Raw genomic sequence first — 23,294 nt, 5'->3', positions numbered from 1 at the left:
GTTGGATCCACCGGCGCGCGGCTCAAAATGTCGAGCGCAGGCGCTGCTGCTCCCTCAAGCCTGCAGCGGTACACGCACCCGGCCCGCCCCTTCCCTCGCCGCCACCCGGCCGGGGTTGTTAGCGGCGCCGTGCGCGTGACTTCTCCTTGCATCATGTTTCCGGGATTTCGATTTCCCTCCTTCCAGTTGCTTCCCCCCTTTTTCTTCCTCCGTTACATTTCGTATCCGCTCCGCTGCTCCACGGCTTCAATTACGTTTGAGTTCGTTTCCTCTCCTCTTTTTTAAAAGCGAAACGGATACTTTCGGGCGCCCCTTGACGCGTATGACTAGAGAAGAAAAATTAACAACTGACTACGAAAAAAGGCAACGATTCCGGCAGACGGCGGAATAAGACAATGTGCTGGTGGTGGAGCGCCCCAGCGAATTTTTTCTTTCTTCTTCTAACTATTCGTTCCGGACGGAGAGCTCCTGCTCCAAATGGTCTTTACTCGCACACCGCTATTTATTTCCCACTGGCGCGTATACTGTCGTTGCCGGCTCCTTTTCGCTAGACGTGCTCTATGCTGCCGGTCTCGGCTGCATAATTTGTGCATTCATTGAGCCCCCACAACTTTGTTTCTTTCCTCCACCTTTAGCGTGCGAGAGAGAACTGGAAAGGGATAGTGTGCGTACGTGTATGTTCGGCAGAGAGAGAGAGAGAGAGACAGAGAGAGAGAGAGGGAGGGAGAGAGAGGGAGGGAGAGAGAGGGGGAGAGAGAGGGAGAGAGGGAGGGAGAGAGAGTAAACAAAAGGAGAGAGGGAGAAATAAAGGAGGCAAGGGCGCACGAAGCTGCACCTCGGAGGGTGAGTCCTGTTATGCTTTGTCGTCGTTCGTCGTTTCGTACCGAGCGAGGCGGCCCTACTCGGAGCTCTGTTTGATTTAGGGCACGAGACAGCAGGAGTGGGTAAACATGCCAAGAGCACAGCTTTCGTTCGTACACGAGGAGAACAAAACAGAAAACAAAGGGACGTATGGGAAGTGCTCTGGCATTTGGTCTATGCCGTTTCCGGGCCTGGCCTGGCTGCCTGCATAGTGACATGGCTCGAGCACCCTGCAGTTGTGCCCATGTATCCATCAGCATAGTGTTTGGGCCCTCCTTCTCTGTCCCTACCACCGTACCAACGTGCATTTCTCGCCTCCCCTGTATTTGTGTTGATCGTTGGGCGCTTGACGGCTGTCCTCCTTCGACGCCTAACTACGGGTCACTGCGATAAGGAGGATTGTGTAGCCTCAGTAGGTTTGGTTCAACGTATGCTCTTCGACTGGGGGTTCCTTATGCCGGCAAATTTTTTCGTAGCATCCCCCTACTAGTCCTAACACGTCGCATCAACTGGTTTTCTGCGAGCAATAAGGGGGAGACAATAAATACCGGCAATTGGAAATGTCTATGGTCGCTTGAACTTGAAAAGATACTTGAATTCTGTTGTAGGAGAATTCAGAAAGCTTTCGATAACCACTTCAGGCAGTTTCGTGGCCAGAATCCTTTTTGGAAGAGACAAGGACCACTAGCAGCCGAGCAGCACGCGATAACACATTTTCTGTCCTTGCTACGCAGTCAACGTGCACGAAAGTCCTGTTGTAACACCTGCATTTACATCCTCACCAATGTTCCAAGCAGCTTCAGGGCCTCAGGTTCGCTGTACTAAACCTCGCTCGCTCACTCGCTCACTCACTCACTCACTCACTCACTCACTCACTCACTCACTCACTCACTCACTCACTCACTCACTCATTCACTCACTCACTCACTCACTCACTCACTCACTCACTCACTCACTCACTCACTCACTCACTCACTCACTCACTCACTCACTCACTCACTCACTCACTCACTCACTCACTCACTCACTCACTCACTCACTCACTCACTCACTCACTCACTCACTCACTCACTCACTCACTCACTCACTCGCTCGCTCACTCACTCACTCACTCACTCACTCACTCACTCACTCACTCACTCACTCACTCACTCACTCACTCACTCACTCACTCACTCACTCACTCACTCACTCCAAGCTAAATTAGGCCACCTCAACTTTTCCGACGTTACTTTTTACGTAGCGCACCCAGAAGACGCCCATTTCTTTGCTGTTCCCTATTTTGATTGTTGAAGTTGTGTTTCTCTATTATTGAGATCGTATATACGACCAAAAATTGAATCCTGAAGATTGGGTTCAACCCCGGAAGCCCTTAGCTTCCAGAAACCAGCTTCCACACCTCAACTACTACAACAGAAGCAACGATGCTTTAACGCGAAATGAATACTTAACTTCATAGTTAAGTAGTCGCCTTGATTTAAAATTGTTTAATTTTATATTCTAGGAATACTTTAGGAGCTAACTCGGAACTCAAGCGCAGTACCACGGATAGGGTGCCTGTCAAGTTAACTGGACAAAACATTTTTTATAACTGAATAGAGTGCTTCAAATCCAGAAATATGCCGATAGTATGGGGCCGCTTTTCTAACATTTGGGATTATTTTAAGACGAAAGTGTTTTATTCCAGGCTACACAAACATTTTCATGACATCATATCTGTCACGGAGGTGACGCCGATACAACGAAGCAAGCGGCCCGTAAAGGGTGCACCCTTGCACACAGGGTGTTCTTGCGGGCAAGCAATCTTTAGTACTAACAGAGTCATTCAATGCTTATTAAGGGACTGTGGTTATACTTAGGGTTGATCGTTTTAGGGTTTTATATTTTAATACGAAAGTGTTTCATGCCCGGATAAACCAAGATTTAACTGACGTCATGTCCGTCACGGAAATGACGCCAGTACACCTTCGCCGAAGAGACCCGCCAGCAGGACGTCGTCCGCCAGGCACACCCCCAAGACCACCGCCGCCCCCCAAATCATCCTCAGCTGCCGATTTCGCTTGACATTTGACTTTCGTGTTTAACCGATTCATGTGAGAGAAATCAACCACAGTTTTTTTTTTTTTTTTGCTGCTTAGATAGATGTCGACTACATAGAGGGCTTTGGCGTTTCCTCGCTCTCCTTCTCCCGCACCACGCGCAGTGCGCCCCCTGGAGGTGGACATAACGACGTCCCAGCCCGTGCTGCTGGACGGCCAGGTGATCGACGTGGAGTGCCAGGCGAGGGGCGCCCAGCCCAAGGCGGCCATTCAGTGGTTCCTGGACGACGTGCCCCTCAACGGCTCCACGCTGGCCACGGACGCCACGCGCACCACCAGCGTGCTGCACCTCGAGGCGCACGCCGACATGAACGGCAAGACGCTCTCCTGCCGGGGATTCAACCCGCACCTGCCGGACAGCGAGCTCTTCGACAACTGGGTCCTGGACGTGCACTGTGAGTGGTCGGGAATCCCTCCTCCGCGTGCTCTGCTCTCCGTTCCACGTTAGCTTTTGCTACTGGGCGCTCACCTTTAAACAGCGCATTGATTCTGATAAAATTTTTTGCTTTGTTTTTGAAAAAGAGCCGCAGCGTAGACAATAAGTGAGGCGGCATTTTTTAATGCCTAGCATTCTTTGCCGAGTACCCCCACAGCCAGGAGCGTGTAACGCCCGGCAGTTCCACAAAAAGTGTAGATTTCGTGAAAGTTCCAAATGTAATAGTTAGAATAACGTAAATGGTGTTAATTGGCTGAATGAAATTTGGAAAACTAAAGAATAACAAAAATGTAAAAAAATTATGGAAGCTGTGAAAAAGCATAGCGCATGCATTTCCACAATAATGCATATTTCGATAAAGTTCCACCTGTAATCGTTATAATACCGTAAATTGAGATAATTGGTCGAACGACATCTTGAAAAATTACAAAAAAGAAAATAATAAAAATATAAAATAATTACGGAAAATGGCGAACCGTGTAACGCCATGAATCTCCACAATAATGCAGATGTGGTGAAAGTTCCAAATGTAATCGTTGGAATGATGTAAATGGAGATAATTGGACCAACAAAATTTGAAAAAAAAAACTAAAAATAAAAATATAAAAATTACGGAAAATGTCAAAACGTATACCGTATGCCAGTTCCATAATATTGAAGATTTCGTGAAAGGTTCCACCTGTAATCGCTATAATAGCGTAATTGGAGATAATTGGTCGGACAGAATTGAGAAAAAAACAAAAATTTGGCTGAAAAAAACTCACACTCAAGACAGGCGGCATGAGAATGCTACACATTACTAGATAATTCTCTTAGTTTCTCCAGAAATTTTACTTTCGCCTGCACTGTGCCTGATGACGTAATCTCGTATTTTGTGAAGCTGTATACCTTATTTCAAACAACAGAGAGAGACAGATAGATACAAGAGTCTAGTGCTTCCGTTCGACGTAATTGTTAGCGTTACCTGGAATATGTGCGGATCCAAGAGGTAAGGTAGCGCTTAACAGACTATTCGTAATAGCTTTCTTTGTACCTGCCAACGGCGTTCTTGTCTCACTTGGTTCTGGGCTCTAGAAGGTCGCGTTATCCTTCGTGGCTGAACGTATCTGCAATAGAACCTTTGAGGGAGTTGATTTGTTATTTGTTGGTGTAATGGTATAAATGATACGCGTAATGACTAAAATAGATCATTTCGTCGGCGAGGAAATAAATAAATAAATAAATAAATAAATAAATAAATAAATAAATAAATAAATAAATAAATAAATAAATAAATAAATAAATAAATAAATAAATAAATAAATAAATAAATAAATAAATAAATAAATAAATAAATAAATAAATAAATAAATAAATAAATAAATAAATAAATAAATAAATAAATAAACGACCAGCTATGTGACTGCTTTCCTGATTTCTTTTCAAAACCGCAATGTAGATCGTATAAGGCTCAGCAGGTAGTGGGAAAGGGAAAAGAGATGGTGCATACGAAGTGGTACGCACGCTTAAAACCCCACCGCTGTTTTGCTTCGATCTCCACCTTACAAAAAAGTGCTCTGCCGCTCAGTGATCAACTTTCTAATCTGCCTACAGCCGCCTGAGTGCTAACGGCTGAGTTAATGGTTTCGGTGCATAGACTGTACTTTAAACTACGAGGACAGTTTTTAAGGAGGCACGCTGGCTTCCTCGCGGAACTTTGAACGCTTAGTAGGCTGCAACGCAGCTTACGCAACATACTCCGCGGTACCGAATAAATTGCTCGCTAACATGAAAGTACTGTGCCCCTCTTGTGCTGCAACTACTGGTGCGTAATCCCTTGCGGACCAAGGCAAATCTAATTGCTCCTGCTCAAAGCTTCGTCGTGGTCTGGTGCATGTAATTTCGGACGGACATAAAATGCGTGCCTAAAAGCTTTAAACGCAAATAAGCAGAAAAAAGATTTAAAATGAGAACTCACCAGGCTAAGCTTTGCGAATTCTGGGAGAACGCCTGAGAAAGCGCTTGCTAGCATCTTTGGAGTGATTTTTTTTTTTTGCAAAGGTGGGCGGATAGAGCATTTTTTAAACGAAAAAAAAAGTTACGTCCTGAACATAACGCCATAGATGAAGCTACCGCGGCTGAACTTCTATTAACTGGCGGACGTCAAGGAAAAAGCGATACAGTGTAACTGGGCAAGACGCGACGGTCTAGAGAATCTCATCCTCCTTGGGCCTCAGGACCAACTAGTCCCGCCACCAGCTTCGCGTTACATCACAGCACTGCATGAAGCCGTGGTTCATGTCATCGCCAGCTATAAATGGTTCGTCCCAGCCAAAATTGACATCACTTCCAGTCGCGAATTTCAGTTTACAGCCATTTACAAAAAATCTCTTCTAGTCGTTGCGCACATCTGATACCGGAAAATTTTGTTAACTCATCTTCTCAAATAACTGACACATTCAGAACAGGCAGCGCAGCAAGACATTACACACGGGGACTTCGGACCTTGCACCTTGTTACTATACTCAGTGACAACTTAAGAACGGCACCAGAAGTTGCCGCTGTGCCTTATCACCGTAGCCGGATGTTTCTCCGCGCGGCGCAAGTAGGGCGTTACTGGGAATGTTTTGAACGTGGCGTGAGCCGTTCCCGTGATTTTTTGGACTTCATATGCTTATAAACGACTCCAGTGACGACAAAAAAACTGCGTGAGACAAGGCAGACGATATCACGCATTCATAGCAAACCCCTTTCAAAACGCGCGCGCACTGACATCGCGGGTTCGGCGTTTTGGCGGAGTGATACACTACATGAGGTGGTGCCGTTCTTGAGTTGTAACCGAGTATAAGTCATATCGTGAGTTAGCTCAATTTCAACATGCTGTTCAGCAGCGTCGTCACATGAGCAGGGCAGCACAAATGCGTTGATGGGGTTTTCTAACTACGTCCAATAAATGTAAAAAATGCAGCATTTACGCTCTGAGTTATCTGTAGGCAACAAACCTGACGAACGGGCGCGCGACAACAGGGTGAGACTTCCCAAGGCTTAAAAAAACTGGCAAGGCATATTTACAATTTCGGTTAATCAATTAGATTAAATCGATAGTTTCAATAAATTATTCGAACAATAAAAATAATAATAACTGCGGCTGACGCTTAAATCTGTGGCCCCGCTGTGGGGCCACCCTCAAATTTTGATGTTGCCTTTACTCAAGATTTAATTTTCTCTTTTCTCAACCGATAGCTGTAAGAGAGGTACGTTTTCAAAGCCTTCGAAGAAAATTCGGTCAAATTAATCGGATAAATAGACTTGGGCCAGAAGAAACCTGTCCTTTGATCTTAAAACAAGCACTGCTTCCAACGCTATAATTTGTAATGCCAGCTCCGCACGGGGTACATCAATCCCGAAGCTACATAAAATAATTGGTCTTGAATAATTTCTGCTTGTCATTTAGCGATTTTCATAGAAGGCTCTATTAGGTGCCCGAAAACACCTAAAATGAGCGCCATTGCAATTCCTGGGGCTATCCGCCCACCAAGTTCCGTGCAAGACTTGTGGCCGATCAATAACTCCGCTCGCGTGATACATAAGCACATGCCTCATTGTACCGGATTTTTACCTCGGTAACTTGGATGACGTAGTGGCAAATATTTCAACTCTGCACTTCCCTGGCGTCTTATAATCGCTCAAAGCCAGCTTCTGTTTGCCTCTTAAAAAGCTATTCATTTTTTTTCGTGTGTGTGTGCGTGTGAATAATTATCAATAAACGTAAACATTAGCTTTGGCAGCAAGCGCTTGAAGGCCTTTCAAAAAGCCGGCTCCCATTATAGGGGGACGCAATTTCATTATACGTCTAAGCCGATAGTCTTCTTTCATCCCCTTGTGTGCAGGCGTCCCTGTGGGGGCTCTGTGAAAGTTTACTCTTCTAACGAGAGCTTTTGTTGTAATACGTTGGCCCGGCAGGCCGAGGCCACGGAAGCGGGAGCTTGAAACAAGAAGGACCGGCTGTTATCCCTCGGGGGAATGCTTATTGCATGCGGAAAATTTTCGCCGTGGCGGTCGCGCTTCCCAATTCAGCTGGCCGGGGTGCCACAAGCGAGATTGGAGCTGGTGATATGAGCGCGCATCCGCCGGCAGCGTGCCGTTGGCGCCCGGCGGCTGACGCCCGAAAGTTTGCCGAGACGATGGCTCTAATTTAATAACCCGTTAAAATTTATCGCCGGGCATTGGGGGGATTCCGGAGGCAGGCTTCCGCTTTGCTGCCGCCGGCCCTCGGAGTTTGTAGTTAATGGCATTGTTCACATAATCTCCCCCGTGTTGCCCGACCTACGGATTAGCTGCTGCCAGGCGGCTTAGTCCCTTCTTTCTCTTAGGGGCCCTGGTGAGGTTATAAGCGTGTTTGTCTGACACTTTCACGCGTCTGCTTATCACCGCCGAAATGGTGCCGTAGTTTTTCAGTGACGTAGTTTTCAGTAGTTCCGTCGCCGTAGTTATTAGGGACGCTGCTTCAGTGAGTTTGCGCGCACCTACGGTCGCTTCAGAAGAACACGAATGGGCCAAACGCCTCTCTGAGCCAGTTCACCCTGCACGATACGCTTGCAGTTCTTCTTAATTATATACACCATTCACGCTACTCTTCATTATATAACCGTTAATTCTTCCACCGTTAATTAGATCGGGCTCACATAGTTTACACTTGGAACTGCAGCGTTTTTACATTCAATAAAGACAGATTGCTAAAAACATTCAATGCAAGCGTCATTCATTTCGCCACACATTTAACGGCGCTCAGTGGAGGTAACATTTACCCATAAATAAGGTAGCCAAGCTCGATCTTTTTGTTTCTGTACTTTTTGTTTCTGTACTTTGTTTCTTTTAATACACAGTTCGAAGAAGACCCATTAAACTCCGATAGCAATATGCAATAATGTTGACTCCTGTCGAAAAAAAAAAACAGCTAGCACAACTGGCTGCTCCAGCTTATTTTAAAGTATACGAGGTATAAACATTGTAGGGCACGCCGCACCTTAACCATAGTTCTTTTCTGTAGACAGATTTTCCACGTCTGTGGGCTACTCTATTTGGTTTGTGTCGGGAACCATAGCCGTTAAAAGGATGCAGCCATTTCAACAAAGTGTTAAGTTGAACCACCAAATCCAAAGAATAATACGAAAAAAAAGTTGCTCCCCCCTTCCGCCGCCTCATTATAGCCTGCGCAGCAATGTAGAAATTTCCTGTTATCTAATCCAGTGCGCAAGAATATGGACAAACAAATATTGCTTAAATGAACTTTTCGTGTCAGGGGAAAAGCCGTCTAGGATTTAATAGAAATTTTATTAAGCCTTGCGAAAATAGCACAGTAGCACGCAATGAACATTATTCTCACTCCTGATAAACGGAACACCTCAGTCAGTTGTGAGTGCAGAACGGGCTCACCCGCTGTAGCAATCCTTCAATTCTGTTTCCCTCCCAAACTGAGGAACTTCCTGAAATTGCATGGACACCCTATAGCGGCCACGGATAAAATTATCGGAAAAAAGCTGGTGCAAGATTCGACACAGTCTAAGATGAACTGTTGTTTCGCCATTCATTTAAAGTAGCGTATACGTTCTTCCAACTACGTTTTTAAGCCCATATATTGTAACCGTTATGGGAGCTCCAAGGTCTCGGAACAGGTGCTAGTCACCTCCCGATGCCTCCAGTTGCCGGCGGCCCTGTGGGCAGCCGCCACCGCCCCGTAAGGCGGAGCTTCTAGAATAAATATTCTTCTTTCTCTCTCTATCCCTCCTGTGTGAAAACGTAGCTTCTGACACTCTTTATTTGATGAAACGACACTGAAACGGAATCTTCGGCAGGGTTTACCACTTCGTGTGCGTTTTCTGGTTAACAAAAATTCTCGGTCGTTTTTTTTATCCCTTCAAGTACCGTTTATCTAGGCTCTACTGCATTACAAGTAGCGCGAGAACCGTTATCTAGCACAAAGAAATTTTACTTGTTATGCTCTCTTTCTTCCGTCTTATTATTGATATTAATTCCTGTTACACCCTGAGTGTTTAAAATAAATGGCAGCAGCCATCAATTCCATTTTTGGGTATAGTATTTTAGCAGAATAAAAGGGATACTTTTTACGCCCCTCTTGGTGGCGGGTGTGCAGCCGATTAGCGAACTCTCGGGACGTGATCTCGTGTGTGTCCTACCAGCTGGAAAGTACACACTAGCAGTGAAAATACTCGGCGTGTTAAAGAAAAGGCACTAACCTTTGAAATGAAACGTAATTGTTGAAACTACTTCACTACTAGTCACAAGCTTGTACCAGCATGGCCATATTTATAGCAAATAAACTTCCGTGCCGCTGCACTTCAGATTTCATTTCTTCGGAATGCAATAACCATACTTCAGCCAGTATGTCCCGCCGATATTAGTGTCCGTGTCGACAGATGGCGGCATTTAGCCCCCCGGCTCATTATTTCCCGTTCTCAGCAGACAAAGCCTGTCGTTTCTAGGAGTTCTCAAGAAAGCGCGCCAGCTCGTGGGAGAAAATGCCAGCCTTTTGTATGCATACGATGCACGTAACAGTCTCTTGTAAGATAGGGCACCCCAGTCTCCATTCGCGCAGCCACGCGAGGCATTATTTGTCGAAAGCTGCGCGGGTCTTACCGGAAAAAACACACCACGTTTCGAGGCCGCCTGTGAAAACGCCTTTCATATATTCACTGTCTCGGCCTAAGCTCACGCAGGGTCCTCTATTTTCTCAGGCTTTGTTTTCTGAAAAACAGTGCTCCTTAAGAAACCCCGATAAAGCGCATTATGCGAACTACGTTAAACCTTCGGGCATATTCTTACATCGCTTGTACCAGGGCTCCAAATGTTTAGACCTCGGTGCAGTAGCTGCATCAACATCGTAGGAACGAGGCCCGGTTAGTTACCCCACAATTCAATGCCACCCTAAAGGCTGCGAGGATCCTTAATGGATTTTTAGTGTACGGGAAGGCCAAACAGAGGTAGTATAAATTGCACTCCAAGGCTCCGAAACTTGCATCTCGCATATCCTGCAGCTGCGTCCGCTCGCAGGATTTCCCACGTTATTAAAAGTGCACGCGCATGGAAACCAATCTAATAGCTTCACAATGCTGTAATTTTCCGCTGCTCTTTCTGCGGGTATGGCAACAAATACAGCATCAACGTCAACAGCACCAAACAGTATATTGATTAGGGCGCTTCGAAACAAAATTGAACGCAGGAATCGCCGAGTCATCTACATATACCGTCATTAGTTCAATACATAATACGTCCAGAGTTGAAACGACTACATGGCGAGTCCAATATTGAGTAGCCCTATACCTTGCTGGTCTTACACGATTAAGAAGTAAATTAATTACCTTCCCGGAATTTGTACACATATTAATGAGCATTCACTTGTCCACATTTCCTTCTGCTTTTATATTTCACATTTGGAATTACAAGTAGCGATTCGCTGATTTGCTGCACGATTACACCATGCGCGGAGGGGCGGAATTTGTCAAGATTCGAAACTGGGTTTGAGTGCGGGAAGAATTTCCTTGCTCTATGAGGCTGGAAGCGGTGGAGGACTAAACTATCTGTGTTTTTTTTAATTAAACGTGCCCTAAAACCACATACACTCAGGCATGTATATTTCGCCCCCATCAGCTATAACCTCCCAGGCCTAAAACCTAAGTCACGGCGCATCGGGCGAAGCTTTAATACAGACCCGCACTGCTCCGCAGCTGAAATATTACCCCGTTTACTAACTGTGCTTGACTACTCTTGAAATTAGTTACGAGCTGCAGATAGTTAACTAAATTTACGATGACAGAACGATGTGTTTTGATATCAATCGCAACTCACTGCCACTCACTTAATAAACCAAGAATATAAGCAGTCAGGACTGCCCATCAAGATTAGCAAACATCGGCGGACCCGTTTTACTGTGTCCTAGTATCTACTTATCCATGCGCCCTTACTTACCTAGCCCAAGGACTTACCGACGAAAGTTGGTGCTCGCGAATATGAATCATGATAACCATACCCCACTGGCATGTTTTTTCGAACGAGAGATACGACCACTCACGCAAGTGTCTTTAAGCGATTGTGTAATTAAATGCTCCTCCGTGCCTTTAACAACAGCCGGAGGGATCCTCTCTTAGTAAAACACATTGTTGGGCAAGTCGGTGCATACTTATTCCTAGAATTAGAGCGCGAAAAACACAGTGACCGAGAATAATCACGACGGAACAAGATTAGCGCTTCCCCGTCGAACTTCTTTGTCGTGGTTCTCGCGCTCTGATTTTTGGATCTAAGGCCTTCTTTCAATTTTTTTCTTCACCAGCGCTCAACTAAATTGACAGTTACAGTTCAAATTTTAACAAATGAGTGACTATTGATTGATTGATTGACTGCATGATTGATTGATTGATTGATTGATTGATTGATTGATTAATTGATTGATTAATTGATTGATTGATTGATTGATTGATTGATTGATTGATTGATTGATTGATTGATTGATTGGTTGATTGATTGATTGATTGATTGATTGATTGATTGATTGATTGATTGATTGATTGATTGATTGATTGATTGATAATAGGTCGGCTTGCTGATTGATCAGTTATCAGAGTATGTCACCATCATCGGCCTATCTACGCCCACTGCAAGGCAAAGACCTCTCCCATAGATCTTTAATTATCGCGGTTTTGTGCTAACTGCGGCCAATTTATCCCCGCAAACTTCTTGATCTCATTTGTCCAACTAACTTTCGCCGCCCCCTGCCACGTTTGCCCTCTCTAGGAATCCACTCTGCTACCCTTAATGACCAACGATTATCTTGCCTTCGCTTTACATGCCCTGCCCACGTCCATTTCTTCATCTTAATTTCTACTAATATGTCCTCAACACGCGTTCGTTCCCTGACCCACTCTGATCTCTTCTTGTCCCTTAATTTTGCACCTATCATCTTCCGTTGCATTGCTCGCTGAGTCGCCCTCAAATGAAATTGAACCCTTTTAGTGAGCCTCCAAGTTTCTGCCCTGTAGGTGAGTACCGTTAAAGTGCAGTTGTCATGCAATTTCTTGCTAAGGCACAATGCTAGGCTGACAATCACTATCTGAATATGCTGCCGATTGTGCTCCACCCCATTCCTATTCTTCTAGTTATCTCCGGCTCGTGTTTGGGATCAGGGGTCACTACTTAATTTAAGTAGATATATTCGCTTACCACTTCCACTGCCTCGCCACCTATTTCAAACCGCTGTGCTATCCCTAGGTTATTAAGCATTACTTTAGTTTTCTCCATGGATAATGCTTTTCAGGCCCACGATTCTACTCTGCTTGTCCAGTACGGTAATCATGCCTTGCCATTCGTCCCCCGGGTTAGTCTCATCAGAGCACGTGGTCACGGCCAATTCCCGGTACAAACCTCGCGGCCTCGTGCCCCGACCCGTCCCCCTCTGTGGCGCAGTCAAGCCCGCGCTGCAGCTGAACCTGGTGACGCTGGATGCCCGCAAGCAGATCAGCGAAGGCAGCAGCGTGTACTTCGACTGCAACGTGCAGTCCAACCCGCCGGTCAAGCAGGTCGGCTGGCTGCACGAGGGCGCGCAGCTGGCCCCGAGCCCCGGACTGCGCATCGAGCACGTGCGACTGGTCATCGACCGCCTGCACCGCCACCAGGCGGGCCACTACCAGTGCGCCGCCACCAACGACCTCGGCCACGGCGTTTCCGAGAAGGTCTTCCTCATGGTTTACTGTGAGTGCCACCATCCCATTGCCGGCGGACGTTTTGTTCTCCCACAACTCCCATTGGAACCCTTGGGCTGTCCATTGATGCCAATATGGCGGACCTATAGTCGTTAAAATCTTTTAACTTCAAAGGCAGTCGTCTGTGAAGCCTAGTCCGTACATACAGGGTGTTAATGTTATAGCAGTAAATGGCCATCTCTAAAAACATTTAGGAGAAATGACTGGCTCGCTTGTGCTCAAAGTTTTAGGTAGTCATCCGGGGCCATGATCAAGGAGTCGTGCCCCTGGACAAGTATCGGCCCCGAAGTTACTGGTAAACCTTCCTACTTATAGAAGTACAGCCGAATAAAAGTACATAGCCATTTCATCCTTACTTCACAAGACTGGTTTAGTTAAAGAGAGTCGCGTCCATTCCCACCTAAGCGCCCGTTCTCGTGCGAATTTGCTCATGTTCATTCGGGCACCCACACTCGCGTACACATCCGTGTATATGTGTGTGTGTGTGAGTGGTGACGTGAACTCTAGCAGAATGCAACAAAGGTTTGTACTTAAACTTCTAACGGCCGAGGCTTTAACTCCGAGTAATGAATTTCGAGTGCATCGAAACGGTCCAGTACACCTGATAGAAATAAACGTTGGAAATCTTTAACGCGCAAACCATTTCTGTTAAACCCATTGCGTCTAAAATTTGAAACGCCGTATTGATTTTTTTTGCACTGCCACTTAATTGCGCTGAAATTTAATCGGCAAATTGTCACGGGTGTTGGTTTTGTCCGTTTCGCATTGTTTTCATGGTGTGTTCTTACATTTTATATAATATTCAGGAGCAAAGTTCGCAGACCAAATTAAGTACTAATTCATATTTTTTCGTCTCTGTTCATTTTATTTCGTCGTTGTACTAGAGAGGTGTTACGCGAGAACTATTAGCTCAGGTTTCCCTAGATGACAATTTCTGTCGCATGCCCGATATAAACTGAAAAAAAAACAGGATGCATGACTGACAGGAAGTGCGGCAGAACTACCTTTGTGCGCTTTTCTCATCAGTGCTGAATGAATTCAAGCGCCTTCCTGCGCTTTAAGCTTCTGCCAGAGAGTGCATAGGTAGTTGATGAGCGGAGAAATTCTGAAAGCTTTGTACCTCCCACTTTGCATTGTATATTTTTCCTCCCCTTCATCGGCATCAAAGGGAGCCGTCATGCGTGCCATTATTCTGTTAACCTATTCGCCCATGGCGGTGGTAACTTTTAACGAAGAAATTCAGCTTTATATATAGACGATACAAGACCCAGAAGCTTTTGTAGTTCCTGTAAAGCACGTGAAAAGCCTCCTCCGATATGCCTTGTGACCCTTGCAGACCCTAGTGGGCAGTTGCATTTCCACGGGGCTTTTAGAGCTCACGAGGCACTGCGAAATTAATTAGTCCGCGTAAACAAGCCCTACTAACTGCTGAAAAAGTACCCTTCGGCTTTCTCTCTAAGTAGCTGGCCTCTGATAATAGCTGTAAAAAATTACCGTGTGCCCGCAGCGTGTGTGGGCGCTTCCTCGTAGTGGCAACGTGAAAGCGGCAGCTCAAAACATCTGTATAGCTTGCCGATCACATTTTGATTGATTGTAGGGTTTAACGCGCCGACGCAACGCAGGGGATGAGGCGCGCCGTAGTGGAGGGCTCCGGATTAATTTGGACCACCTGGGCATCTTTAACATGCGCCGAAATCTCGTACACACGGGCGTTTTTGCTTTTCGCCTCCATCAGAAAAACAGCAGTCGCGGCCGGGAATCGAACCCGCGACCTCGTGCTCAGCAGCGCAACGCCTTAGCCACTGAGCCACCGCGGCGAGTATGCCGATGACATTTTGCGGCACGTTTTGTCCAATACTGAGCTCGCCCAAAGTATTTACTGACTTCCTACACTGTGAACAAAAGTTTGCTGTCATCCGCTGCGGCACATCTCATTACGTTTTGTAATCTCAAACAATAGGCTTCGCCTTTACGCCGTGAGGCACTCATCTGCCCTCGCTACTATACGTGGGCGCGCGTGCCTGCGTGTGTGCATGGCTGTGTGTTTGATTTCGAAGCACGTTAAAGATCCCCAGGTGGTCAAAGTTAATTCACTACGGCGCGCCTCATCCCCTGCGATGCGTCGGCGCGTTAAACCCTACAATCAATCAGTGTGTGTGTGTTTCCGAAAACACAGATTCACCACATTTTGTGCTGCGCGAGGCAAACCGCGAAGTTATACTCTAGACATTAGTAAGAGTTCATATATGAGCGAACACCAGTTCGATATCTCGACGGGCCTGTGGGATAATCATGAATTCGAGACAACACTATTTAGGCGTTTTTACAATCTTAGGGTTTTAATTTACAAAAATGTGCACTCGTTAGCCCCTACGCCATGTTAGGAATCTGCTCGCGAAATTTCAAGTCTCTAGATACACCAGGTTCGGCTGGGCGTTACGCAAGAACTAATTCAATCAGGAATGTTTCTAAATATGTGTAGTTAAAAAATACAGCCAACAGTCCGAACGCCAACTAAGGCGTAGGACAAGTAGTCCGTCCTTTTTCTGTTGTCAAAGTAGGAACTTTTAATGGTTACGAGGGTAGTTCGTTCTGATTTCCCTCAAAGCGCATATTATTCCCCCTTTTCTTTCCTTACATTTGAAATTCTTGTTCTCAGACAGCAAGCCGGGGGGTATATTCTTTTTGCCTCTTTTTGCGTCCACAGCTGTTCTCTTTCCCTACATTTTCAGCCCACAAGGGCCTAATGCCCAATTTCATATATTCAAACAGAACTCGCGATAACATTAAACCCTATACAGTTCAGTTCCGTAAAATTTGGTTTCGAGACATTTACTTCTTCGTCCACATCACTAGCTCCGGTTGATTGCCCCGAAACGACGCCTCGATCGATGAAGAGGCTAGCGTGTTTTCCTCCTCCTCTTCCAACCCTACCCCTGCCCCGCAAACGCTGGTGGTGGCAGACCCCCCCAAGTGTCGCGAGAAGCAGAAGACGGTGTACCACGTGGCGCGGCACGAGGTCACCAAGGTCACGTGCGACGTGGAGGCCGACCCTCCGGACGTCACCTTCACGTGGCAGTTCAACAACAGCAAGGAGAGCCTCGACATCATCGCCTTCAACCAGTCGGGCCCCCGCAGCAGCTCCGCCTTCTACACGCCCCGGCGGAGAGAGGACTACGGAGCCCTGCTCTGCATCGCCTCCAACTCGCTCGGCAGGGGCGCCACTCCCTGCGTCTTCAACATCGTCCCCGCAGGTCAGCAGCGCCGTCATTTCTGTTTATTTCAAAGCATTGTTTTGCGACTAACCTAGCGAAAAGCGCGGCACCTTTAGCGTGACGCCTTATATCTGCTAAACAAACGCGTAGCTGGCCCAGACACCACATGTAATCATTATAAATGTGTAGTTGTAGATGACTGGTGCCCCCCTGTTCGATAAGAAAGAACTGAAAAATAATAAAGGAAAACGCTGTGTCTGGAGTGCCATCCGAGGGTACTATAAGTACTCCACTAAAGCGACATCCACCGGCATTTCAATGAAAAAATACCGCTTCTGGCACTACTTCGCACTCCAGTAACGTAACGTAACGCAAGCTAACCTGACATAACCTAACTAGTAAGAAATCGTTTAAAACACGGAAAACTAACCTAAGCCATAAAAGTTATAATTTAAACTAAAGATGTCAAAAAAAAAAAAAAGGATGCCAAGAACCGGATTTCAACTACCGTCCTTCGTATCAAGAAGCTAAAATGGAACCTAAGCGCCACAACGGCAGACCTCTTGCTTAGGTCAGCCCCGTCTTAAAATTCGAGTGTTGTCGGACGTCACTCTAGCCACGGCTGTAGCGCTTGGCTGGAGTGCCGTCGTACTGCACCCTAGACACTTCGAAAGAAAACAGCGCGTGACACGATACGCTAGCAATGCGTTTGTGTACAACGGTGAAGCTAACTTTACAAAGACGATGCATGGCGTTCGATACAAGGGGCCCTCATACTTGTATACACAACTCCTTAAATCGCCCCTCGTAAAATGTCTTCCTAGCGATTAATGATAATAATTAGTAAACTTTTTATTAAAGGGGCCTGGTTTACAGGAGATTAGCTAGGGAAAATGAGTACGCACTGTAGACTATTATTTGAATTTCTATGCCACTTTATTCGCAACTATTACGACTGATACCCAAAAGTTAAACCATGCCAACCTTAACACGACTAATAAAATGAATAAATGGTTTGAAAAGCGTGGTCTGTAAATATGCGAATAAGAACTTATTGTGTACAATTCAGCTTCAACGAACATGTATTATGAACTACTTACAATGTGAGAATTATAAATATACACGGGCTGTATTCAACGCATGTATTTATTAAGATCTCATTGACGATTTTTGCTGGTGACAAAATTTTTGCTTGTTCACTGCATTTGCGAAAGTGCGACCTGTAGGTAAAATCCGATTTTAGTCTTCCACGGGCAATTTTAATGTAACGAGATGGCGACGCTTTCCGTGGGCTCAGAGAGGCTGGCTACGCGGGCTTTCGTCGTAAATTGGCGAGACGTCGAGGCCCCTCTGGCGCAAACGCATACGCACTTTATACTGTGCTGATTTGCATTTGGATTGCGCATGAAGAGAACTCGTCTTGGGTGACGAAGAAGCGTCTCATTAGGGAAACGACGTAATTTATTCCCGCATTTCATACAGCCGGCCTGCGGTTTCATTCGAGAAAATTGCCTCCGCTTGGTCAGCACAAGCGGCTTAAGCAACCGAGCTTGGGCAACGTGGCTTTACGGCTTCCCAATCTCCGTGTCGACATCGACATGAGTGGCCACTTGAAGCTTATAATCTCTTTAGAGGTGACCCGATCTTGAGAAGATGCGGGGTCTCCATCCAAGTCTGCGCGCAAAATACCTTTTTATGCCGTCTAAGTTCTAAGCGCCTAAAAGCTTCCGACGGGGACTTTCAGAACAGGCTTCAAGTATGGCTAAGAAAATAGCATTTTTTCTTACGTTAACTTTCCTCTTAAAAGGTTAGTGCTTTATTCATTAAAGGGATTAAAGAAGTGCACTTAGGACTGGCGTTTAGTGCTTTAAAAATTGAGGTAGACTTATGTTCCCATATCGGGTTCGCTGCCCCCCTCTGCGCACCACCCAAGCACAAGCACACAAATTTCGAAGTGATTACTCTGATTGCTGAAAATAACGCACGTCGGTGCCCAAGTCTTAAGAGCATGTTTGTAATGTGAGCATAGTACCTTGTTGGAATAGTTTCTTCCTGTGGAGGCTAGTTATGTTTGCACTTAGTCTACTTTCGGACAGCTCACGGGGCGTAGGGCCACCACTGCTTGAGTCAGGCGTTGAAGACGTGTGTGTGTGTGTGTGTGTGTGTGTGTGTGAGAGAGAGAGAGAGAGAGAGAGAGAGAGAGAGAGAGAGAGAGAGACAGACAGACAGACAGACAGACAGACAGACAGACAGACAGACAGACAGACAGACAGACAGACAGAGAGGGAGGGAGGGAGGGAGGGAGGGAGGGAGGGAGGGAGGGAGGGAGGGAGGGAGGGAGGGAGGGAGAGCCTTATTGAACACTGAAGAGGCTAAGACCACAAACGGCGGGTCTTGCTACTTCAAACGGAGTGAACATAGTGAGGCGAAAAAAGAAAAGAAAGAGGGGAGAAGTACGTAGTAACAATGAATGAGAGGAAGAAGAAAATGAAATCAGTTCGGGACGAAAACAAAATTTACAGCATTATGAGAAAAATCTGAGGAGATCAAGGTTAAAGAATCTCGAAGAATCCTGAGTCAGACAAAATATCAAAAGGGCGTTTATTCGTTGTGCCGCACTAGCGTGATTTTGCCTCAGACGAAGAAGGGATCCAGCTCTAAACAGCTTTCTCGTAGCAGTCGCGCAAGAGTTCTTTTCGCTGTTTCGCGTTGAGTTGCATGCTGCGGGCAGTAGCATTATGTCTTCTTTTACAGAGCACACGGAGCACAATGACTGAGTCCGCCCAGCCTATCGTGAACAGCAAACGGCGAGGGAAAGCAACGTTCAGGCGTAGTCGACAGTTGCGAACTCTGCGTGACGTTATATACAGTGGAACTACCGCTGCACGCTTAACAATTTGCACCATTTTGTTTCCGGCGTGAAGAAACAGGTCTAAAATGTGTTCCTCCTTCTCCAGCGATGAAAAACATTCAAGTTAGGGTTTTAATTCATTGGTTTATATGCCTTAACTAGGGGCACTTATGATTTCGACCAAAGCGTGTTTGCTACGACATACTCTCATTTATTGTTCAGTTTTCTCGAATACATTGCGCGAAATGTCTTTCGCTATATGAAATACCCTTATTGGTTCGAACCCATACACTATAGCAACCCCCCGCACCCTATGGGGGGGGGGGGGGGGGGGACTATAGCTTAAGGTTTCACTTAGCGAGTTACACCTATGTTTGTAGCGGACGCAAGTCAAAGTCTCGCAGCATTCACCGAGAAGTTGCATTCGTTTTTTTTTTTACTGGCCACCACTTCAGGTTGGCTCCATTTTACACACACAGAGAGATAAAGCCTTTCAGCATGCTCGTGTCCCGGTGTTGCAGAGGCGCCTGGCCAGGGCATCTGGTCCATAGATCTTCTAGGGCCTCGTCCTCAGAGTGGCGCAAAGACGTTCAAGCCGTTTGTCTTGAGGACCATGTTCTAGGCATCCTAAAGCTGGGCTGTGTGTCCGGTCACTGGCAGGCTAAAACATGTCGAATATGCGAATATGAACGACCAGTCCCTTACAGATGTTATCTTTGAAGTAAGCGTTTAGGGGGGTGTTACAGCTCCACCAGTATAGTAAGCATTTCTCGAGATTGGGCAGGCCCTTCTTCTGAAGCAGCTTTCTGATTTACGTTTGATTTTACCCGCCCATTTTCGTTTTCCTTTTCACTGTCGCCCCCGGTTGCCATTTCTTTGTTTTTTTTTCTTTGTGGTCGTTTCGGCATGGGGGAGGGGGAGAGGCGGCAGGTTTCAGTGGGCCCAAGTGCTGACGGCGCCGTGTGGGGCGCTTCCCAGGACCCCCAAATCCACCCGTGAACTGCAGCGTTCCCGTGGTGGCGGCCACAAGCCTGAGCGTTCGCTGCGAGCGCTCGCTGCAGCCGTGGCCGCTGCCAGTGCACTTCCGCGCCGACGTGTTTGTCGGCAGCAGGCTGCGCGAGCGCATCGTCGCCGACGAACCCGCCTTCGAAGTGACCGGACTCGAGCCCGGTTCCAGCGTGGGCGTCTTTGTGTTCGCGCTCAACGAGAAGGGAATCAGCACCGCCGTGCCCCTCGCTCTCTCCACCCTAGTCTCGGCCAAAACCGAGCTCATAGGCAGGCTCATTTCTCTTTTGTTTGCATCCTCTGTTTCATTCTCTCTTCTCCTGGTTTACTGGGCTTCTGAGCTTGGTTTGAATGTACCTTGTGTTCAGTGCGTTTGTTGAATACGCCGCTTTTGTGTTTTGCCTTTTTCTACGTTTTTTTAAGAGCTAAACTAGTGAGAAAATAAGCGTTTTCTAGAGCAATTAGAACAGAGGAATGGCATTAATGCTGCCAGCGTTTTCTAGAACAAGTAGAACGTAAGAATTGGATGAATGCCGCCTTAAAGGAGCAAACAGATTAATTCCTTAAAGCGGGGAAAATTTCTTTTCGGGGGCTTCTTTAGTGCCGAAATGGCACCCTGAAGCATTTGTTCACGTTATTCATGAAAATAAATTCACTAACTGATCATTCCCGTAGAATGCAGTGGTACGCCGTCTCGGCTGAAAGCTTTACGAACAAAAGCAGAACGATCGGTCTATAAAGCTATAACCGCTTTTTTATTCATGAAAGGATTAGTCGTATGACTTACGGTAATTTGATATCTTAAGGCAAGATGGCCTAGAACGTTCAAAAAAATGTTCCAACTGGGCATGTTTTTATTATATCCGAGATTGCAAGTGTTTTCCGTAATTCTTTTAATATTTACGTCAATTTTGGGCAGCTTCATGGTCCCCTTTCAACACTTAATTATTGCTAGTGTTTGTTACAGTTTGGCATTTTTTAGTGAGATGGTTTGCAGTATTAGTCTTAACTAAAATATTTTATTTGCATGAGGAAACTGGGGTTTAGTCATGGTGGCGTTTGCACCCTGTGTTAATATTGTAGCTCAGCATAACTTTCATGTTGCCTGCGCGTTGAATTTTGTTTTTTCTTGCCTATTTTTTTTTTTTTTTTGCTTTTAGGTCTTTTCTGTTTACAGCAGGACCCCCCTCTGGGCAAGCCCTAACTCATGTCAAGAATAAGTGCATTTGTGCGCTTAACGTTGAATAAGTGAAACGAAATGAAATTGTAAACACAGAAAACAGAAAACAGAAAATACAAACCGAGGTTTTCCTAAATATACGATAGGCATTGGATTGAATACAATTTGATCTACTATTAAAAGCGATTTAAGAAAGTTATTGAGGTATGATATTTGGGGGGTTTCATTGAAAATGCTCAAAAGTTACCTTAATCATCGATATCAATCTGTAGGAATCGTTGATACAGCACCTACTGAAATCGAATTCCGGGCACTAAAAATTGTAAGGAATTTCGGCGGTTAGCGACATTCCAAGTACATCATGTCTTGAGTATCCTAGCGGAATAACTACAATTTTAACACCAATGCCACAGCTTGAAAGCGAAAGCATTCAACAGCCCACTGCGCGAAAACGCAGTTTTCCGCAATCGGCATTGGCGCCTGGGGCAGAATTACGGCGCCTTCAGGAGCGTTTCAAAGCACGAGGTGTTCCGCATTCTACAAATAACTTGCACAGATAACTTGCGTCACTGCAGCTGCTATGTGGGAACAGCGCGCGTGTACGGTGAAAAACTGTTAACTTATCTGCCTCTCTTTTCTCTAGGGGCGTAGAAAAAACTGAGAGCAGCACAGGAGAAATGGCGGCGGTTTCGCCATGAGAAAGTCATGTAGTGCAAGGCATTTGCATTGCAATAGAACAGAAACACAAGTTAAAGACCTCCCTGCTATGCAATGCAGAGCCACGTGGAAGGCGGAGAGTTGATTTAATTGATTGTGGGATTTAACGCGCCGAGGCAACGCAGGCGATGAGGCGCGCCGTACTGGAGGGCTCCGGACTAATTTTGACTACTGCCGTGCGCCGAAATCTCGTCCACACGGGCGTTTTTGCTTTTCGCCTCCATCAGAAAAGCGGCCGCCGCGGCCGGGAATCGAGCCCGCGACCTCGTGCACAGCAGCGCAACGCCTTAGCCACTGAGCCACCGCGGCGGGTAAAAGCGGAGAGTTGCAGCTGTAGCTGTTAGTGTGTGGTTTAGGGGAATATCAGACACACGCCCTACTGAGCTGGCACAGCGGCCGAACACCCACAATTTTTCAGCGGCATTCGGACAGAATGTTTTTGTATTCCCAACTCATAAAAAGTGCTTCAGTGTCCTCGAATTTTTTCATTAAAAAAAAGAGAAAAAACTACGGCTACGTTAGGTAAAGCAAACAAGATATGAATGACGATCGTTAGGTGTGCCTAATATTCAATATTAAACTGTGCAATTCTATACCAGAGCTTTTTCATTTTCGCTACGCATAAACGACAACCAAGCAACGATAATTTCCCGATTGAAGAAGAAAAAGAAGAAAAAGAGGTTTATTCAAGTGCATATGTAAAAATGTTAAAAACAAGGGTCCCAAAGTCAGTGACTGTACCGGAACCCTCGATGAGTTAATACAGAGGTAATAACTACAATAAACATTGGCAGCAACAGTAGAACAATATGACTCTTCAAAAAAAAAAAAAAAAGGTGAATTAATTGTGCCCTTGGTTAGCATTTGCAACATGCACATTTTAAATCGTTGTTTTTGTACCCGTCATAAAGCTTTATTTCTGTTGCCCATAAATACAAATGTGCGTTTTTTGTACAATTTTAAGCGCACGCTTTTCGTTCGGCACGCATATTTCGGTTAAACGTGCTCGCTGTTGTTATGTTGTTAACTGCTGTGAGTCGGGAGCCCAGGTAGGCATTGGTAGGCCCTACAGCCGTCACAGTAAACTGTCTGCAGAAAACGGAAATACGTTACTCACCTACTGGCTGACCGTGGTTTTAGGTGCCTCCGCAAAACTGCACGAAAAGCAAAGGCTGAGC

General features: G+C 46.0%; 1 protein-coding gene across 3 annotated transcripts in view; it reads left to right on the top strand.

The window, feature by feature from the left end:
- The window catches only part of LOC144178327 (synaptogenesis protein syg-2-like), a 228,704-nt gene that overhangs the window by 184,699 nt on the left and 20,711 nt on the right, over positions 1 to 23,294 (top strand). For all 3 annotated transcript variants that reach the window (XM_077706082.1, XM_077706084.1, XM_077706083.1), the window contains exons 5-7: positions 3,065 to 3,355; positions 12,853 to 13,137; positions 16,112 to 16,402. In XM_077706082.1, coding sequence (XP_077562208.1) covers positions 3,065 to 3,355; positions 12,853 to 13,137; positions 16,112 to 16,402 — 867 coding nt within the window. The remainder of the gene's footprint in view (positions 1 to 3,064; positions 3,356 to 12,852; positions 13,138 to 16,111; positions 16,403 to 23,294) is intronic.

The sequence above is a fragment of the Haemaphysalis longicornis genome, unplaced genomic scaffold, assembly GCF_048455015.1.
Source record: "Haemaphysalis longicornis isolate Haplotype H1 unplaced genomic scaffold, Haemaphysalis longicornis Haplotype H1 scaffold_4, whole genome shotgun sequence".
Classification (NCBI taxonomy): Eukaryota; Metazoa; Arthropoda; class Arachnida; order Ixodida; family Ixodidae; genus Haemaphysalis; species Haemaphysalis longicornis.
The sequence above is the reverse complement of the archived record's forward strand: the minus strand, read 5'-3'. Positions and strand labels throughout refer to the sequence as shown.